Source organism: Leptonotus elevatus, chromosome 11 (assembly GCF_054856555.1).
Source record: "Leptonotus elevatus isolate MCC_2025b chromosome 11, RoL_Lele_1.0, whole genome shotgun sequence".
NCBI classification, from domain to species: Eukaryota; Metazoa; Chordata; class Actinopteri; order Syngnathiformes; family Syngnathidae; genus Leptonotus; species Leptonotus elevatus.
The window spans coordinates 2,256,346-2,275,556 of NC_141249.1; the positions used below are offsets into that span (position 1 = coordinate 2,256,346).

The 19,211-nt window shown below is 39.6% G+C and overlaps 1 protein-coding gene across 11 annotated transcripts in view; it reads left to right on the forward strand.

The window, feature by feature from the left end:
* Positions 1–19,211, forward strand: part of nek1 (NIMA-related kinase 1) — a 60,273-nt gene that overhangs the window by 6,621 nt on the left and 34,441 nt on the right. For 4 of the 11 annotated variants that reach the window (XM_086090136.1, XM_086090143.1, XM_086090147.1 and 1 more), the window contains exons 10-17: positions 63–129; positions 2,551–2,696; positions 2,789–2,863; positions 3,039–3,101; positions 14,359–14,436; positions 16,804–16,994; positions 17,064–17,186; positions 17,270–17,372. In XM_086090136.1, the coding sequence (XP_085946262.1) occupies positions 63–129; positions 2,551–2,696; positions 2,789–2,863; positions 3,039–3,101; positions 14,359–14,436; positions 16,804–16,994; positions 17,064–17,186; positions 17,270–17,372 (846 nt within the window). The remainder of the gene's footprint in view (positions 1–62; positions 130–2,550; positions 2,697–2,788; positions 2,864–3,038; positions 3,102–14,358; positions 14,437–16,803; positions 16,995–17,063; positions 17,187–17,269; positions 17,373–19,211) is intronic. The other 7 variants (XM_086090138.1, XM_086090139.1, XM_086090140.1 and 4 more) reach the window with 7 other exon arrangements.

Here is a 19,211-nt window from a genome sequence, read left to right on the forward strand (position 1 = left end):
GTCTGAATTCATGTAAGCTTGACTGTTGTCTGGTCCAAAAGCTTTATTCTTCTTTCATTTAGGTCATTGCTCAGGAATTTCACCATGCCTTTATTGAGAAACAGCATAAAGTGCACCAGGGGTCCATAGGTAAGCATATGTTTATTTAGGTAGATGTAGGGGTTGCTTTTTATTATTATTATTATTTTTTTTATTAACATGCTTTATGGACCATATTCTCCCATGTGGACTTAAAGGTGTACTCAACAGGAAGTCACAGTCTTGCTCCACCTCTCACTAAAACTTGAAATTGGCGCTCAAAGGGGGTGTTGCCTGGAGGACCGTTAGGTTGCGAATGGGAAGATGGTTGGGCATGGTCTGACTGTGATTGATAGTAGCAACTCGCCAAGAGGGCGTTTAAGGAGACGTATACGAGACTGAGCCGGTGGGTGATGGGGCGACTATGTCATAGTCCACAAGTGACGTAGTCGGCCACTTCTCATGTAATAAAAGGACAAACGGCCCAATTGTATTTATCCCATTGTTTAACCTTAAGATGGCGCCAAATACACGTTTTTTGCCCCAAATTCAAGCTTTCAACAAACATGTACTAAAATGTCAAAGATAATGACCAGGACACATAGACACTAGTTCATACAGTTTATCAGCAAAAAAAAGAAGTTGATTTAGTGTTGAGTAGGCCAATTTCTTCTTTTTTTTTTTTTTATGCGCCTGGCTTGCCCACTTTCAAGGTACACAATTCTCCCCAGGTTTTCCCCAGGTTTATGAAGCACTGAGGGACACCAAGAAATAATAAGTCTAGTGTATGATAGACTGCTGGTATTGTGTAAAGTGTACAAAGGTTTGATATGCATGTAATTACTAATTACATGCATTGCATGTAATTACTAATGACACATTGGAATTTTTTTTTTTACATTGATATTATCCTTATTTAATTTGGTATATACTTATATGGGTCTGTTTTTACTCCCAGAATCATGAATATGCAGTTAAAACAACAGTTGATCTACTTTCTGGACTTACATTTTTCAGAAAATATCCCAAAAGAGTACAATATACAATGGTTTATTTCATAATGAAGGAATTGAATAATCAAAGTTTTTATTGGCTCCAAATGTTGATGAAAGGCAACTGTTGTAAGTAAGTGCCTCAATATATATATTTACATATTTATATATGATATTTATTTAATTTGGATGGCCATAACTTGAAAACCATTTGAGCTAGGAGGCTTTGGACACTTTCTTTTGAAATCATAAGGCACTAATTTAATAAAAATCTGGTAAATTGAAGATGTGTCACTGGGGAGGGTGTGTGAATTGGCAAGGAATGACCCCCATGGGATCTGACTGGGCACGGCCTGAAAAGGCAACGTGGATCCCACTTCTCCTCTGCATTGAGAGGACCAAGATGAGGTGGTTCGGGCATCTGATCGGAATGCCTAATGGATGTGTCCTTGGTGAGATTTTCCGGGTACGTCCCACTGGGAGGGGGCCTCAGGGATGACCTAGGACACACAGGAGAGACTCTGGGTCCCCGCCGGCCTGGGAATGTCTTGCGATTCCCCCGGAAGAGCTGGACAAAGTGGTTGGGGAAAGGGAAGTCTGGGTTTCCCTGCTAAAGTTGCTGCCCTGCGACTAGGCATTACTTGGATGGATGGGTCCTTTAACTCATTCACTGCCATCCATTTTCACTGAAGCAATCCCCTTCACTCACACTGTTTTGCTGGATTTTGACTGATTTGCCAAGGCCCACAGAATATTGTGTTCTATTGCTATAAAAAAAAAAGGAACCTACCAAAAGAAAGATTAAAGTCTCTTCTTTCATCAGGAAAAAAAAAAGTATATTTCTATATTTCGATTTGTTGTTGTGTGGAGCAATTAGCATTAGAATTTAGAATATGGCTAAATGTCATCATTATTCACAAATCAATCAAAATGTGAGTAAAATAGCTTTTTTCATGGCTCTGGTTGATCTATTTTGCTCTGCTGCCACCTGCTGGCCGTTTGTGTAATAACTACTTTTCTACTATTTCTTCAACCGTTCTTTGCACTTGAGAGGCTGCATCAAAGCCCTCTGTATGATCCAACATTAATAAAAAAAAACGTATGCATACGTCTTCTGGACACTTAAAACATTTAAAATTGAACGTATTTATACGTTTTTGGGAGCAAATGAGTTAAGATTTGTATGTGCCATGTGATTAACTGGCAACCAGTCCAGGGTGAACCCCCACCTTTTACTTATAGCCAAATAAAGAACTGCTTTTTTTTTACTTGATTGCTTCCCAGTTAATTCCCTTGCCTATTATTTATTTATTTGTTATTATTAATATTTTTTAGGAGAAAAGGGTTAAAAAAATATTCCCTTGCCAAATTTCAATTTAATGAAATTATTAATACTGTCAAACCAAGGATAAGTGGCTTGATAAATGATTGAATGAATGTAAAGTTTGTATATTTTTGCCATAAGCATCACAAGTGATTGTTTACACTTTTGATCATTATTTTTATTATTATTATTTATTAATTTTTTGCTTGTGACTAGCTAAGCGTCCTGCCCATGGTTCCATACCATCTTCTGCAGTCAAGATTACCACACCAGCATGCAAATACGGAGTGCTTTTAACAGCGAGGAAGGTGTTGGGAACAAAAAAACCTGCAGACAGAAAGCCTGCTATTAAACATAAACCGGTTAGTAAATTGTAAATGTCAGACTGTAATGTTTGAGCTACACAGATTTGGTGACCCAATTCTCCTCATATTTTGTTGGAATCTTATGATAGCCTATGTTATATGCTCAGGCCCCCGCAGCCATCCACAGAAGAGCAAGTCAAGGAGAAGAAGAGAGGCGAAAACAGGTACATCGCTTAGAGGGCCATGTAATTTGTATACAGTCAGATTATGCTAAAATTGGATTGTGCTTTTTGCTTTTGGGGAACTAACCTTTACTTTTGAGCTACCTACTTAGACCAGTTCTTCTCCCTCTTTGACGTTTTTTGAGGATTCCAGTTATTTTTGCCTTATACTCTATAGCAGGAGATTATCAAGAAAAGAAGGATGGATCTGATTGATAAAGAAAAAAAACAGCGAGAGCAGGTGAGCACACGCATACATAGTTATTGCTACACAGTAGTTAATTTTATCAGCCATTTTTAAATTGTGTCTGTTTTAGTCAAGTTTCAATTACGCTTGTTAGTTTTTAACATAGCCAACCTCATCCCGTTTTTATTGAGTCCATTTTTAGTCGACTATAAATCTAACATCTTAGTCTTTAGTTTAGTTCAAATAAACATCATTTTATTTGTCTGGTTTTATCACCAAAAACTGTCAACGTTTTAGTCTAGTTTTAGTTAGGACAATCATTGTACCCCTGTATATTTTTTGTCAGCAGAAAATGTTGAACATTTCAGATCTAGAACAATTTCACATGAAACTTTCTCATCTTTTTTTTCTTTCTTTTTTATAAAAAACAACTTGACACACAATTACAGTATATCAACAAGTGGCTACTATGGCTACATGCTACAAGCTAGTAAGTTAGCCAGCATTAGTTAGCGGTCAGATTAATATTATTGTTGGAACGTTATAGCTGTTGGATTAATGTTACGTTATAACTATAATTGACTTTCTTTTTTACCTTTCACCGTGAATCATCTTCCTGTGTGTCCCATGTTTGTGCATGTTGCACTCTTAGCTGCAGATTTGAAAGGTGTGTCACTGTCACATGAAAGTGTCACAGGGACAGATAGCAGAGACAAGATTTTACAAAATCGTATAATTTTCGTCTTGTTTTTGTTCATGAACTAAAATGTCCAGATTTTACATTTTCGTCTCATCTTCATAAGTCGGCGAAATTGCATACTGATTTAGTCCCAGTTATTGTTTATTAATGAGGGTTTTAGTTTAGTCTAGTCTAGTTTTAGTCCGGTGAAAAATGTGTGTTGATGAAATTATTTTTGTTTTGTTTTCATTGACGAAATGAACACTACTACGCAGAGAGTTGTACTATTATTGTAAAATGTTTGTCATTCAAGATTTAATTATCATTTAATGCATTCTGGATTTTTTTCCCCCCTTCACTTTGTGGCCTCTAAATAAAAGTCTCAATTTAAGGCTCCAGATTGCCCGCAAAAGAATGCATTTTTCGCAAATTTGAGACAATAGTGGGGTATCCGTCCAAATGATTTGGAATTTTTAAACGAATTTAGTGAAAATGTGCAAAACCAACATTCCATTTGTTATTATTTTGCGAATATTGAGAGGAGAGGAGACTGCACCCTGAGATGATGCCATATGAGAGCGTTTCTCTGCCACAAGACACGGCTGATTGTCAACAAAAGTCGTCATGGATGGGTTGCCGATCGAGCTTTCATGGTTTTGAAAAACTCTGGTCACAATTTTGTCATAATTTGTCAGTATTTCAGGCCAGCCCAGTCCGTCCTTACTGAGGGAAGCTGACAGACAGTCGATGCCCAACTCTGGCTTCTGGGAAATAGTTGTTAATGTTTAGCAGCATTTTACAGATAAACTCTGGCTGAAATATTTCCGCATGACAAGAGCCATGTTTTAAGATTTGTGTGGCACAATCGGACCGTTTGTCGGACCACTTCTTCCTAGCCATCGACCACCTGGTTGCCATCGCTATATATGTAAGCTTGCATCTTGTGCGGAGTACAGTGTGAGAGTAGCCTTTTTTTTTGTGTGACTACAAAACATGCGACGTGGTTTTGAGGCTGCTGAAACCAAAGCGAGTAGCACGACAAAATTATTTTAGCATATAAAATAAACATGGGACGGCAAATGTTACAAACCCAATTCCCAAAAAGTTGAGACACTATACAAATTGTGAATAAAAACTGAATGCAATTATGTGGAAGTGCCAAATTTTAATATTTTATTCAGAATAGAACATGGAGAACAGGTCAAAAGTTTAAACTGAGAAAATTTAAAATTTTAAGGGAAAACTATGTTGATTTTAAATTCCATGGTGTCAACAAATCTCAAAAAAGTTGGGACAAGGCCATTTTCACCACTGTGAGGCATCCCCTCTTCTTTTCACAACAGTCTGAAAACGTCTGGGGATCGAGGAGACAAGTTTCTCAAGTTTAGAAATAGGAATGCTGTCCCATTCTTGTCTTAACACGCATCTCTCTAACTGTTCAACTGTCTTGGGCTTTCTTTGTTGCACCTTCCCCTTTATGATACGCCAAATGTGCTCTATAAGTGAAAGAAGTGGACTGCAGGCTGGCCATTTCAATACCCGGATGCTTTTCCTACGCAGCCATGATGTTGTAATTGGTGCTGCATGTGGTCTGGCATTATCGTGTTGAGAAATGCAAGATCTTCTCTGAAAGTGATGATGCCTGGATGGGAGCATATGTTGTTCTCGAATCTGAATATACCTTTTTGCATTGACGATGCCGATGCAGATGTGGAAGCTGCCAATGCCACACGCACTCATGCAACCCTATACGATCACAGATGCAGGCTTATAAACTGAGTGCTGATAACAACTTGGGTTGTCCTTGTCCTCTTTAGTCAGTATGATTTAGCGCCCCAGTTTTCCACAAAGAACTTCGAATCGTGATTCGTCTGACCACAAAAAAGTTGTCAAAGTTGTCCGTTTATATATTTCAAAAGCAGTTACTGTACGTGTTCATCTGGTCATATACTGACACTGATCTACTTCAATAGTGGGTACATCTTATTCATATGAAGGACACATTCATCGGCATTGTGTTTAAAGCACAACCGTCCCACTCAATTTATTCAGCTGTGAACAAAAAACATGGTGGGACATTTTGCAGTTCAGGATGCCTTCTCATCATAACATGGTATATATATATATATATATATATATATATATATATATATATATCATGGTAAGGTGCCATTGCTTGATTGTAGTATGTGCATGATTTTAGTTTTATGTGCCTAGTTTTATGTCTCAATTTAAGGCTCCAGATTGCCCGCAAAAGAATGCATTTTTCGCAAATTTGAGACAATAGTGGGGTATCCGTCCAAATGATTTGGAATTTTTAAACGAATTTAGTGAAAATGTGCAAAACCAACATTCCATTTGTTATTATTTTGCGAATATTGAGAGGAGAGGAGACTGCACCCTGAGATGATGCCATATGAGAGCGTTTCTCTGCCACAAGACACGGCTGATTGTCAACAAAAGTCGTCATGGATGGGTTGCCGATCGAGCTTTCATGGTTTTGAAAAACTCTGGTCACAATTTTGTCATAATTTGTCAGTATTTCAGGCCAGCCCAGTCCGTCCTTACTGAGGGAAGCTGACAGACAGTCGATGCCCAACTCTGGCTTCTGGGAAATAGTTGTTAATGTTTAGCAGCACACTGCGCGCATGGCATCACATCCGCAGACAGAGGGCGGAAAATTTGAACCCGAATCCAGTCTAAAAACTATTGGCCAGAGTACCTATTTTGAACAGCAAAGGTGTTAATCTGCTAATGAAGAGATGTTTGTGTCATAAAGAGTCAAATGAAAAGACTATTTAGCTGGGAGGAAATTCATGAAAATTGTGCACTTGCTGGAAAAGTTTTTTGATTTTTGGCAGGGGTGATGGGTTTTCAAAAATCCATGGATCAAAGTTGGGGTGACCCCCTCGTAGCTGTATGCATACAATCCAAAATGGCCCCCACCAATTGTCTTAAATTGTTTAATGACAGCTGCTCTTTTTTGTTTGACACAAGGAATACAATTCTGACACACTGTATTCTTATTTTGAATACATTTTTGTTAACTCTATTATCCTAGTCATCTTTACCTAAAATAAACTGTCAATATCTCTGAAAAAGTGACATTGGTCTAGGGCCCTAGACCCATATTTTTACCTCCTAAAGTATGCTTTTCTTTGTTGACTGGTCACTAGCACTACAGTGTCAAAAATTGCGTGGAGAAGGAAAGAACCATTATTATTATTAAATAAACAAAATTTCAGAACTAAGCCACAGTGATAAGTTAAGGAATGTAGCAACACTTTGCCCGTATGAGTTCCAAGTGTGTTTTGTATATACAGTATATTGTTCCAAGAATGCGCTGTGTGGCACAGTTAATGAAGTAATAGGATGTTGATAGTATGTGCTTGTGTTAGCAGTAGCTGAATGTGTGTCGTATTCAGCACGTTTGTTTGATTTTTGTTGATCCATGTTTTTCTTCTTTTTTCTTTTTTTTTCTTCAACATACCGTAACTAGGTTGTGTGTAAAATAGTGACATCCAGGTCAATTCCATGTTCAAGTTGCATTGCTCATCTGAGGATTGCTTGTGAAACTGCAAATTTATATGTTTTGATTTTGGCCGTCAGATTAATTGGTCCGACATTACTCATATTTTTAGTTTACAAGATCATTTTGCGGGCCGGATTAAACCCCTTTGTGGGCCTGATCCGGCCCGCGGGCCGTATGTTTGACAACCCAACCCCGCTCTAAAGTGTCAAACTCCGTTCCACGAGGGCCGCAGTCCTGCGTGTTCTAGAGGTTTCTCTCCTCAAATGCAAATGAATCAAATAAGGCTGATCGTTATCAGATTTCTTCAGAGCTTGCTGATGAATCAGGAAAACCTAAACATGCAGGACTGCGGCCCTTGAGGACTGGAGTTTGACAACTCTGCGTCTTTCCTGAATACGTTCACTCCTCATTATTAGTACAGCCTCTCTCACACTTGCACCATGTGGCACAGCAAAGTCCAGATCAGTGGCACTTACAGTTGCCATTACAGGCAACCACACGAGTCACAGGTCAGGAAGATTGAGTATCTCTTCCTGACATATTCCAGCTTTGTCCAACCCAGACTTTGGTTCTGTCATTCTACCCCACTCACTGGCATCTGGAATCTGCCCATTGTTTCGGTACTGTGGCCCATTTGTGGAGATTATTTGAACAGTTGTCACTCTTAGCCTTGTAAATCTTTCAGGACCCCCCCCCAAACTTCTTCTTTTCCGTTCGGCTTTTCCCTTCAGTGGTCGCTACAGCAAATCAGTGGCCTCCATCTAAGCCTGTCCTCTGCATCCTCTGCTCTCACACCAACTACCTTCATGTCCTCTTTAACTACATCCATAAACCTCCTCTTTGGTCTTCCGCTTGACCTTCTGCCTGGCATTTGGAAACTCTGCATCCTTCTGCCAATATACTCACTATCTTTCTGGACATTTCCAAACCATCTCAGTCTGGCCTCTCTGACTTTATCTCCAAAGCCTCTAACATGTGCTGTCCCTCTGATGTACTCATTCCTGATTCTATCCATCCTGGTCACTCCCAAAGAGAACCTCAGCATCTTCATCTCTGCTACCTCCAGCTCTGCCTCCTGTCTTTTCCTCAGTGGCACTGTCTCCAGACCAAACAAACATCACTGGTCTCACCACAGTTCTATAAATCTTTACTTTCATTTTAGCTGAAACTCTTCTATCACACATCACACCTGACACTTTTCTCCACCCGTTCCAGCCTGCCTGCACACGCTTCAACACTTCTTTTCCACACTCTCCATTGCTCTGGACTGTTGACCCTAAATACCTAAACTCCTCCACCTTCTTGGTCTCTTCTCCCTGTAACCTCACTCTTCCACTTGGGTCACTCCCATTCACACACAGATACTCAGTCTTGCTACGACTAACCTTCATTCCCCTCCTTTGCAGGGCAAACCTCCACACCTGTTCCCTGCTCTCACTACAGATCACAATGTCATCTGCAAACATCATAGTCCATGGAGATTCCTGTCTAACCTCATCTGTCATCCTAGGATGTCCGTTACCATAAGCAAACAAGAAGGGGCTCAGAGCTGATCCCTGATGTAGTCCCACCTCCACTTTGAACTCCTCCGTCACACCTAGAGCACACCTCACCACTGTCTTAGATTCCTCATACATGTCTTGCACCACTTGAACATACTTCTCTGCTACTCCAGACTTCCTCATACAAAACCGCAGTTCCTCTTTGGGCACCCTGTCGTAAGCTTTCTCCAGATCTACAAAGACACAATGCAGCTCCTTCTGACCTTCTCTGTACTTCTCTATTGAAATCCTCTTTTCTTTTCTTTTTTTTGGCATGAAACCATACTGCTGCTCACAAATGTTCACCTCTGCCCTCAGTCGAGCTTCAACTACTCTTTACCATCGTTTCATTGTGTGGCTCATTAGCTTTATTCCTCTGTAGTTGCCACAACTCTGCACGTCTCCCTTGTTCTTAAAAATTGGCACCAGCACACTTCTCCTCCATTCCTCAGGCATCTTCTCACTAACCCAAGATCCTGTTGAACAACCCAGTCAGAAATTCTACTGCTAACCCTTCTAGACACTTCCATACCTCCACAGGTATATTATCAAGACAAAGTGCCTTTCCCCACTTCATCCTCTTCAACGCCCTTCTCACTTCATTCTTACTAACATTTGCTACTTCCTGGTCCACAACAGTCACCTGTTCTCTCATTTTCCTCATTCATCAACTCTTCAAAGTATTCTTTCCATCCTCCCATCACACTACTGGCATCTGTCAACACACTTCCATCCCTATCCTTTATTACCCTAACCTGTTGCACATCCTTCCTATCACCGTCTCTTTGCCTTGCCAACCTGTATAGATCAGTCTCTCCCTCCTTACTATCCAACCTAGCATACAAGTCATCGTAAGCCCCTTGTTTGGCCTTTGCCACTTCTACTTTCACCCTACGCTGCATTTCCTCTGTGTCCCACTTCTTCTTAGCTAACCTCTTTCTCTGGATCCACTTCTGCACCTCCTCATTCCACCACCAAGTCTCCCTATCTCCTTTCCTTCCAGATGACACACCAAGGACTGTCCTACCTGTCTCCCTGATTACATTTGCTGTAGTTGTGCAGTCATTTGGAAGCACCTCCTGACCATCCAGAGCCCGTCTCAACTCCTTCCTGAAAGTCTTACAACACTTACACTTAGTTTTTCAACTTCCACCATTTCGTCCTCTGCTCTGCCTTTGCCGTCTTTGTCTTCTTCTTTTTTTCCAAACGTATATACAAAAAAAAGGGAAATAAAACAGACTGTTAATAAAAATACACTTGTGAGGTCAAAATATACAAAACAAATATACATACAGTGGGGTGCAAAAGTATTCATACCCATGAGCAACACTCAAATTCTTGGCACAGAACAAAGGAAAAGTGTGTTTCACCTGTTTGCATGAAAGGAAATAGCACAAACACAACAATCCATCACTGTTTTTGTTCATAAGCAATCTTTACTATAGATAGATTTCATAAGTCTGTATTTCCAAATTTTCTCTCCACATACGGGTAGATGTACAAAAGCTGTTAAGTGAGTGCTTTGTCTTTTAAGCTATATAATCCCCTCAAAACATTGCCACCATCTCGCTCTCTGAAAATATGTTTTGACTATTGCTAGCAGAAAGTAATCTTTTTTATACACTAATTGTATTAAATTATACAAGCTCAAAATTTAAAAAAATGTTGATTATAGAAACTGTGTATCTGTATGGTAGAGTTATCCATATGGACTGCTCTTATAGCTCTTTTTTGAAATATGAATAGAAGCTGTAATGAATTCTTGTAGGTGTTTCCCCAAACTTCTGAACAGTAATTTAAATATGGTAATACTAGAGAGCAGACCAAAACATGTAATGATTTGTGGTTGAGAAAAAGTTTTATTTTTGCCAAAATGGAGATGCTTTTAGAGAATTTGGATCTGATATGTTTAACTCTTTGACTGCCAGACGTTTTCAGAAAAGGGATGCCGTCAGTGCCAGCCGATTTAAGCATTTTGACTGATCTTTCAAGGTCCACAGAAAATGTTCGTTTGGACTATGGAAACACACATACTACCAAATGAAAGATTGAACTTTCATCTTTCATCAGAAAAAAAGTTTGTTTCTACCTTATTCCGTTCTTTAGTAATCAACAATAGTAACTGGTTAGTTTCCCCCGATTTCGCTTGTTTTGGACTAAAATACGGAGAAATCAAGCTTTTAGTGAAACGATATTATTTCATGCACTCTAGTGAATTTTACACTTCTTTTTGTCCATGAATGATGCCACAAACACCTAAATAGTGCTTTACTTCTATAAAACACTACCACCAAGAACGAAAAAGTGTTTTTTGATAGCAAAATACGTTTATTTACATTCAACAGTGTAACAATTTGACAACAATTTGGCAAACTATTTACAAATGTGTGCAACTGTGGTGCTATTTACAAATATGTGGATGTTTCAACGACAGTTTTTCTTTTTGTGTAACACTCCCCTGCGTGCAAGGAGACGCAACAGCATTTGCACCACAAATTAGTTTCACTGCGATTGCCTCTTTGCGTGCAGACGCTACACATTCTTGCAGGCCGTTATTTCCGGGGAATAGCAAGTATATACTGCAGTGTGTGTTGCCATCAAGTCTAATATCAGGACCATGCTACGGTTACGTTACGGTGGTGTTACGTCTGGCTTCCTCATGTCCTTCAGTTGCTATACCGGGTGGTAAGAGATGTTCTGATCCATCTTATCCACTCCATTCATGGTGGCATCGTAGTCCAGAAACAGTGTCTTCTCCGTGATCAGACTGTACCCGCTCCACCGATGAATATGCATTGGACTCGGGGTACTCTTCATTGTCCGACCGAAAGTCCGCATGTGCAGCTCCGGCGTTAGCAGCGCTAGCCGGTGATGCTTTATGACGTGAGAATAAAGGCCGCGTCCAACTGTGGCGTCCAACTGTGGCGTCAACCTCGGGATTCACCATCATCATCGGGATTCACCATCATCATCATCATCAATGTGCATTGGTCGATGCTTTTCGACAACTCTCCTTCGCCCGATCGAATACCCCGTCGGTTGTGCTGCGTGTTTTCCGGCGCTAGCCGCGCTAGCCGGTGAGGCTTACTACGTGATCATAACGGTCGCGTCAAGGCTTCCAACTTTGGCGTCAAGCTCGGAGTCATCATCATCGTCGACATCAATGTGCTTTTTAGTATTGATCGATGCTTTCCGTCTTTGAAAAAAATGCTCAAGCGTGAGCTGCTTGCAACCGGTTGCTTGATCAGCCATTGTTGCATCATCAGCCATTGTCTCCTCAAGACTCTAGCTCCGCCTCACGTCTTCTACTGACGCCCACGGTGGGCGGCCCATTCAACCTTGTGCAAAGAGAGTCACCGCTGCCATCTAGGGGCCAAAACGAGTCATTATATTAACTAGATCTGCCTGATACTTTCAGCACAACTGCCCAAGGCTTTCATCCACCCGTTTCCCAAAAAAACAAAACAAAAAAAAAACATAGTGAACGTCTTTTAACGTCCTCGGCGCCCTTCCGTAGGTTTATACTAAACGTTTTATAACGTTTATGGCGGTCAAAGAGTTAATGTGCGGTTTCCAGCAGATTTTATTCTCCCCAATTAACCCCAGGAATTTAATCTCTTTCTATATTTACACCTTCCATTTGCAATCATTGTTGTTAACTTTTGTTTCAATCAATTGTTTAAGATGAGGAAATCACCAGTGCATCCTTCTACTTGAATGTCCTACTTTCATGATATGATATCACTGTAGCGTGAACTTTTTACATTTTCCATCAATTTCACCTGAAAGCCAAATAAATATCCCTAACTTTTTCTGAGTAGTGGAAGTGTTTTTCACAGGATAGCGACGATATGAGAGGTACAATAAAGTGTCCGGTAGTGCAGTGATTACAGTAAAATGACAGTAATCACCATAACTCTTAGACTGACTAGTTGTGCAGTAATGAATTACTATAAAATAAAACTTTGTGTGTGCTATGATGCATACAGGCCTTGACACACATAACCCAGTTCATTAAAATATACTGTTATACTGTAGTGCTAAAAAATATTTGTTCCTCCTAGCCTTTACAGTAATTATTGTTTTTATTTTCCGTTTCACATGCGTAACTCATTTTAATTGTATAGATCAGTTTACTTTTTTGAATTAAGCAGTGTACTATTGGAGCAAAACTAAACGTTTTGGAAAAAGGTTAAATAACAAAATTAAAAAACAAGTGTTTTGAATCGAAGTTGAATTTACTATCATCTTAGTTCTCTTTATTTTTAGTTTTTACATACTTAAACAATTCAGGCTGTAAGCTAATGATTGCTACATAAGAGTATTGAGCTTCACGCTGGCAGGGCAGGGCAATTTTATTGCTATCGCATATTTCATACACAAGGCAACTCAATGTGTTTTACACAAGCAAAGACAGCACCAACAAGCATCAACAAACACAACAGTTAACATTTGGAAGAAAAACGGAAAACAAAAGTAGCTTACAAAAAGAACACACATTGAGAATGTTGAAAGGCATTAACGGAAAGCTATAAAAATATTTAAGAGTAAAAAAATTATGTTTTCTAAAATAGTTAAAAAACATGATTTAAAATGTTTATAAGACCTTTAATCAAATGTATAGGGGGGAAAAGCGAAGTCTTTAACCTGGATTTAAAAGCATTTACATTCGGGGCTGACTTCACTTCTGTTGGCAGCTTATTCCATTTGTGTAACTGCTAAATGCAGCTTCACCATGTTTACTATGAGCTCTGGGTTTCCCCTAATTGACCCAAGTGAACAGATCTCAGAGCCCTGCTGGTGCAATATGCTGCAATTTACTAATTATCTGATTAGTTGACTAATTGTACTATCATTGGCTAGCAAAAGAATCATTTGTGGCACAGCTCTAGCCCTAGCCTACAAGGACTGGGTTTTAAGCGATTATTCACATGACTTGCCGAAAACTTGCCAGGGAATACAGAAAATGAAACCTGAATTCTAAATGTGTGTGTGTGTGCGAGTGCGTGTGCGCGCGCACGTGTGTGTGGAGAAAGCAGGGGGGTTATTTCCTCCGCCCTCCCAACTGAACCTCCTGCTACCTCCTTGCCACCACAGGTAAAGCTGGCTAAAACCGCCACTGCCTATCACCCTGCCAAAAATTAAAAACTTTTCAAGAAGTGCACAATCGTCATGATTTTACACAAATTCCCTCCTAGCGAATTGCAAAGATGTTTTGGGGCAAATTCCTACTTAGAGCATGGAGTAGGCCTTGTCTGTGTCCTTTCTATTCTCATATTCATAAAACACAAAATGCTTCCGAATGCAATTCTTAAAATCTCATTGGCACTTGTTTGATTCCTTCAGATGTCCGTGTGGCATGGACGACTTTCATTTCTGCTTCGTGAGCAGTGGTTGTGTTTTTGAAAATGTAATCGTTTTTTAACATTTATGTGTCGCCATCATACAATACATCATACAATTGATGTATCTGCACAGTGCACACTCCTATGTATACTAATTTTGTTTTCAAAATTACAATTTACAATTCAGTCATTATGAACTTGTAATCTATTTCAGGTTAGTCGTAATAACCATGCCAGGGAGCAAGGCTGGAAAAATGACTTGATATCAACTATTGGAAGCCCAGAGAGGAAGGTACTTTTTAGTAATATTTATTAATCCTGATATGTAGGTCTCACCATAGCATTTAAAAAAAACTATATATATATATATATAAATTGTGTTTCACGTTTTACTACTTTATCTTACTGAATCTACTTTCTTCGAAAAGCATGGAACAGTGAGGCCAATTACTTTATTTTTGTTTTTATTGCTGTAGTGCCCAGTCAGTCAATCACGATCGACTGTTAGACCGAAGGCTGCTCCCAAGTTGACCAGGGAAACAGAAACAAAATAAACATAAAAACTGTTTGCTTGTTATTGTTGTGTTATTGTCATTATTAGTATTATTTGTTATCATAAATTATTATTGTATAGTTATTATATATTTTATTTTTTATATAAGTGAAATTAACAAAATACAAGTTGAATAGCCTGTGTGCTACTAACGCAAGGCAAACTGGACAAGCAATAACAATAGTTACTCCGTGGCACATATGGTAACTATTACATTGAGAAGAATAACCAGATCCTTGCTGTTCACTGGGAGCGGTTAGAGAGTCGCTCGACTACACCGGGTCTGGAAAAAAAAAAAGGATGTCACAAATGCATTTTTGTCACAAACTAACCAAAACATCCTCCCAGCCTTTGGAGGGTTAAAACCCCTGGGTGGTATTGCAACCCATTTTGGGCTTTTTGATGGTTCTGAACAGGCTATTTCAAAATAAAATGCTGCCCACGGGGTCACAGATGACTTTTTGGTACGCATACTTAAACTGCACATGCATGAAGGGAACATTCATTACTTTCAGCACCACCAGCAGGGATGAAATAGAACTTAAGTTGTTTATTTTGGCAAAAATGTCTTTGAGTGAGCCCTTTGACTTGATTGTTATGAAACAGTGGGGCTAATTCGTATAATGACCACCCCACTCAGACAATGACATTATCAATTTGGCTTGCTGAAGTTACAGGGTGAAAGAACCACCTTGACCTTGCGGCTGAAGGACTATCATGTCAAAACCGAAAGCAGTGTTGGCACAGGTTAACTAACAGTGTAATTGGTTTCTGTTTATAATAGGGTGACCAAATATCCTCTTTGCCCGGACATGTCCACTTTTCTACATCCTGTTCGGATGGCCGGGGGCGTTTTTTACATTCATGCAAATGTCCTGTTTTAATTGCGGAGAAAATGGGAGCCGGAGTGCCCCATGTTGTTGTCACGACTGGTAGACCGTGGACTGCTTGCAAGTTGATCGCACGGGGTGTAGGGGGAAAAAGAAGGTGGGTTTTATGTCTGCGTGTTTATTATTGTTATATATTTTAAACTTTTTTTTCTCTCAGAAAAAGTAGGTCACCTTTCACGTACTTCTTGAGAGCTCAAATTGGGCGTAAGCTGTGTCTGCGGCCCTGAATTTTAGTAGCCAACAGTGACAAGACTGTGTGACGGCCATGGTTCAGGGTGTAGAGATGGTCGTCCGGTAACCGGAAGATCGGCTGTTCGATCCCCGCTCTCCCCAAGTCATGTGTCGTGTCTTTGGGCAAGACACTTCACACACCTTGCCTCCAGTGGCACACACACTGGTGTCTGAAAGGTGCGAATGTAGCAGCCACGCTTCCGTCATCCTGCCCCAGAGCAGCTGTGGCTACTTAAGTAGTTTACCGCCACCAGTGTGAATGTGTGATTGCACGAATAATGCACCACTGTGAAGCGTCTTTGAGTGTCCAAAAAAGTGCTATATAAATCTAATGTATTATTATTGTTATTAACACTCATCCGCTGTTTACAGTGATGAGTCTGGTTTCCAGACTAGAATTTTAGGTCACTGGTAGCAATCCTATCTGTCCCCCACATCCTCTATTTAAAAAAAGCAAGAAAAAAAAGCAAATATTAAGTCCATTGCGGGAGTGGCTTTGAACATTTATTTGTCAAGTAAGAATTCAAAAGAGTTATGTTTTTTTATTTACTGTCTACCCATACAGAGCAGGAATACGTTAAAATAGTTATACTGTATGGAATCATTGCATAAATACTTTGAGTATCATTTTACGTATCTTGAGGCCGGGCAGAGTGTCCTCTTTTGGAAATCAAAATAAGTTCACCCTATATAATCATGTTAGACTAAATTGTCTATGATGGGATTTTGAGTATTTGTGTTTGGCAATTAGTCCGTGTGTAGACGTAGTATCAGTAGAAAACTGTTTGTTTGTTTATTTTCTGCGGGAGTTATTTACTATATGTATATACAGTATGTGTGAACCTTGCATTTTGTCCTCCAAAGTGTTATTTAGTTGGTGGAAAGAGGACTGTAGGTGTTGGCCCTTGTCCCGTCCCAAGCTCCACTCCAGCCTCGTATATACAGTATGTATGTATGTGTAAACCTTGCATTTTGTCCTCCAAAGTGTTATGTAGTTGGTGGAAAGAGGACTGTAGGTGTTGGCCCTTGTCCCGTCCCAAGCTCCACTCCAGCCTCTGTAATGAGCAGAAATCCATATGAAAACTACCATGCTGCCCTTGACCAAATGGCTAAACAACAATCATACGAGGTGGGAATCGGCAGCGAGGGATCGTCTAGGCTAGGCACTCCCATTCGGTAATTTCTGATGTATTTTACCATCCAAAATGTTAAATACATATTGACAGTGTTACAACTGTTTGCAAGTAATGTCCCAGCTGCTGCTGGCCCAGTGCTTCCCAATGGTCCTTCCCCACTTATAAACCCGGATGCAGTCAAAAGAGAACTACAGAGATTGCAGCACGTTTCAAAACAAACCCATATGAGCAGGTATCTTACACTGCCTAAATCAGTCAATGGCAAAGCTATGCAAATTTCTCTGGCTCTTTGTCTTTACCATATTATGTTTTTAGGCGGAAGACTCACATTCCTGTTGAGCGGGCATATCAGGTTGAGGAGTTTTTACAGCGTAAAAGACAAGCCATGCTCAACAAAGTCCGGGCCGAAGGACAGTTGGTACGTATGTTTGATCTACTAAACCCCTTATATGAAATAATCAACCAAATATATCACCATGCATACAAGTTTGGTTTTCTATTAACGGTTGGTTCTCAGAAAACATGGTCCAGTAGTGTCCAAAATTGAACTTGTGAAAATTATATATGCTTTAAATCAAACCTTTCCTCATTGTGCTATGAATGCATAAAGGTAGCTCAGTCAGCCCATCTTTGGCAAGAGATTGTTTCATATTGGAGCGCTTGGTACCTAGACACCAAACACGGAGCACTCAAGTGAAAAAAATACATTTTAAGTTTATTATTTTTACATTTGAACAACTTTACTACCAATGCCATACAAATACAGTATATATATTATATATTCAGGAAAAACTGGTATAAATTACCTCTGTATAGTTTGCAATGGCCGTCATTCGAGGATCACATGGACACCACAATTTATTAGCCGCTTACTTCACAAAATACCTCTAGCTGAACCCTGCACCTTTCAAATCCTACTGACTCACACTCAAGAATACACTAAAGACATGCATGCAACTAGAGTGAAAAAATATATAAATCTATTTTATTTGTCGGGGTCAGGTTCATTCAACCTAGAACATTTAATAAACAGCCACGGAAGGAAAGCAAGAGGTATATATTTTTATTACTTGTAAGGAGAATGAACAAAGATGTGCAGATCACAACCTCCTGCCCTTTCTGACACATTCTGTCGTTTTTCCTCTTTTAATTGGGTTGGCCTATCACATGGACATTACTACTCTGAAGGGTTTGGGAAATACGTAGCAGCAATGTGACAATCCTTTACAGAAATTAGTCACCACACAGGCAACAATGCAAACATTTCAAACATTCCTTAACACTAAAAGCTTATCAACTATAAAAAAGTTCAGTTGTCTTGTGATGAGGGCACAGTTCCTGTCTTGTGATGAAGCTTTGTGACTGCAGTCGACTCCAACTCACACAGTTCAGAGGTCACAATGTTGAACAAATTCACAATGTTGAACAAATGCTTTGCAATTAATAAAAGACAAAATATGGGATAATTAATAAACATGTATCTAACATTTCCCCCGTTTATCACATATTTGCTCAAATTTTCATATCACCTATCAGTCACTTCAGTTAGATTTTCGACAGTAGGATCCTTTAAAACATACCAATACCATGTATTTGTTAAATAGGCAAACTATTACCATCATAGATCATAACATAATATTTTTTCTTTCCATCATAAAAGCCATATTAGTGAAATAATCATCAGCACAACAATATAATCCAAAGTGTTGTCCTTTAAGTGCAATCAATGTGTTGTTGCTCTAATGTGAGTTTATTGTCCAATGTTCGTAATCCAGTGTGCACAATGTCCGGTGTTTCTGTATGTAATATTCAGTGTTCCCCCTCTCTCTTCCCCTTCAAGATGGCCCCAAAAACAAAAATAAAAACAAAAAACAGCCCCGAATGAGTCGGATCGCATTTTACCTTCCGTTCGATTCAGGAAAGGGACTCTCAATGTCTTCTTGATCTGTCCCCTCTGACACTTCCAGCACAATGGACAGGCCCTAGACAGTGGTTGGGGAACCTTGGTGGGGAGCGGACTGAATGTGCTTCCATCCTTCTCACTGACTGACTTGGTCAGACTTTTCTCCACATCTAGACAAGCTGCTTGTTTCCCCTTTCTCTGACCAGTTTTGAAGAAAAACAAAATACTGTAATCTCTTTTCCTAATCTCATCTAATCTGACGCGCAGACTCTTACCATCTCAACACTTACTATTTCGTTCTACCATAACTTTTATACATTACATCATTAATTCAAACTACGTCCTGGTTTTTCC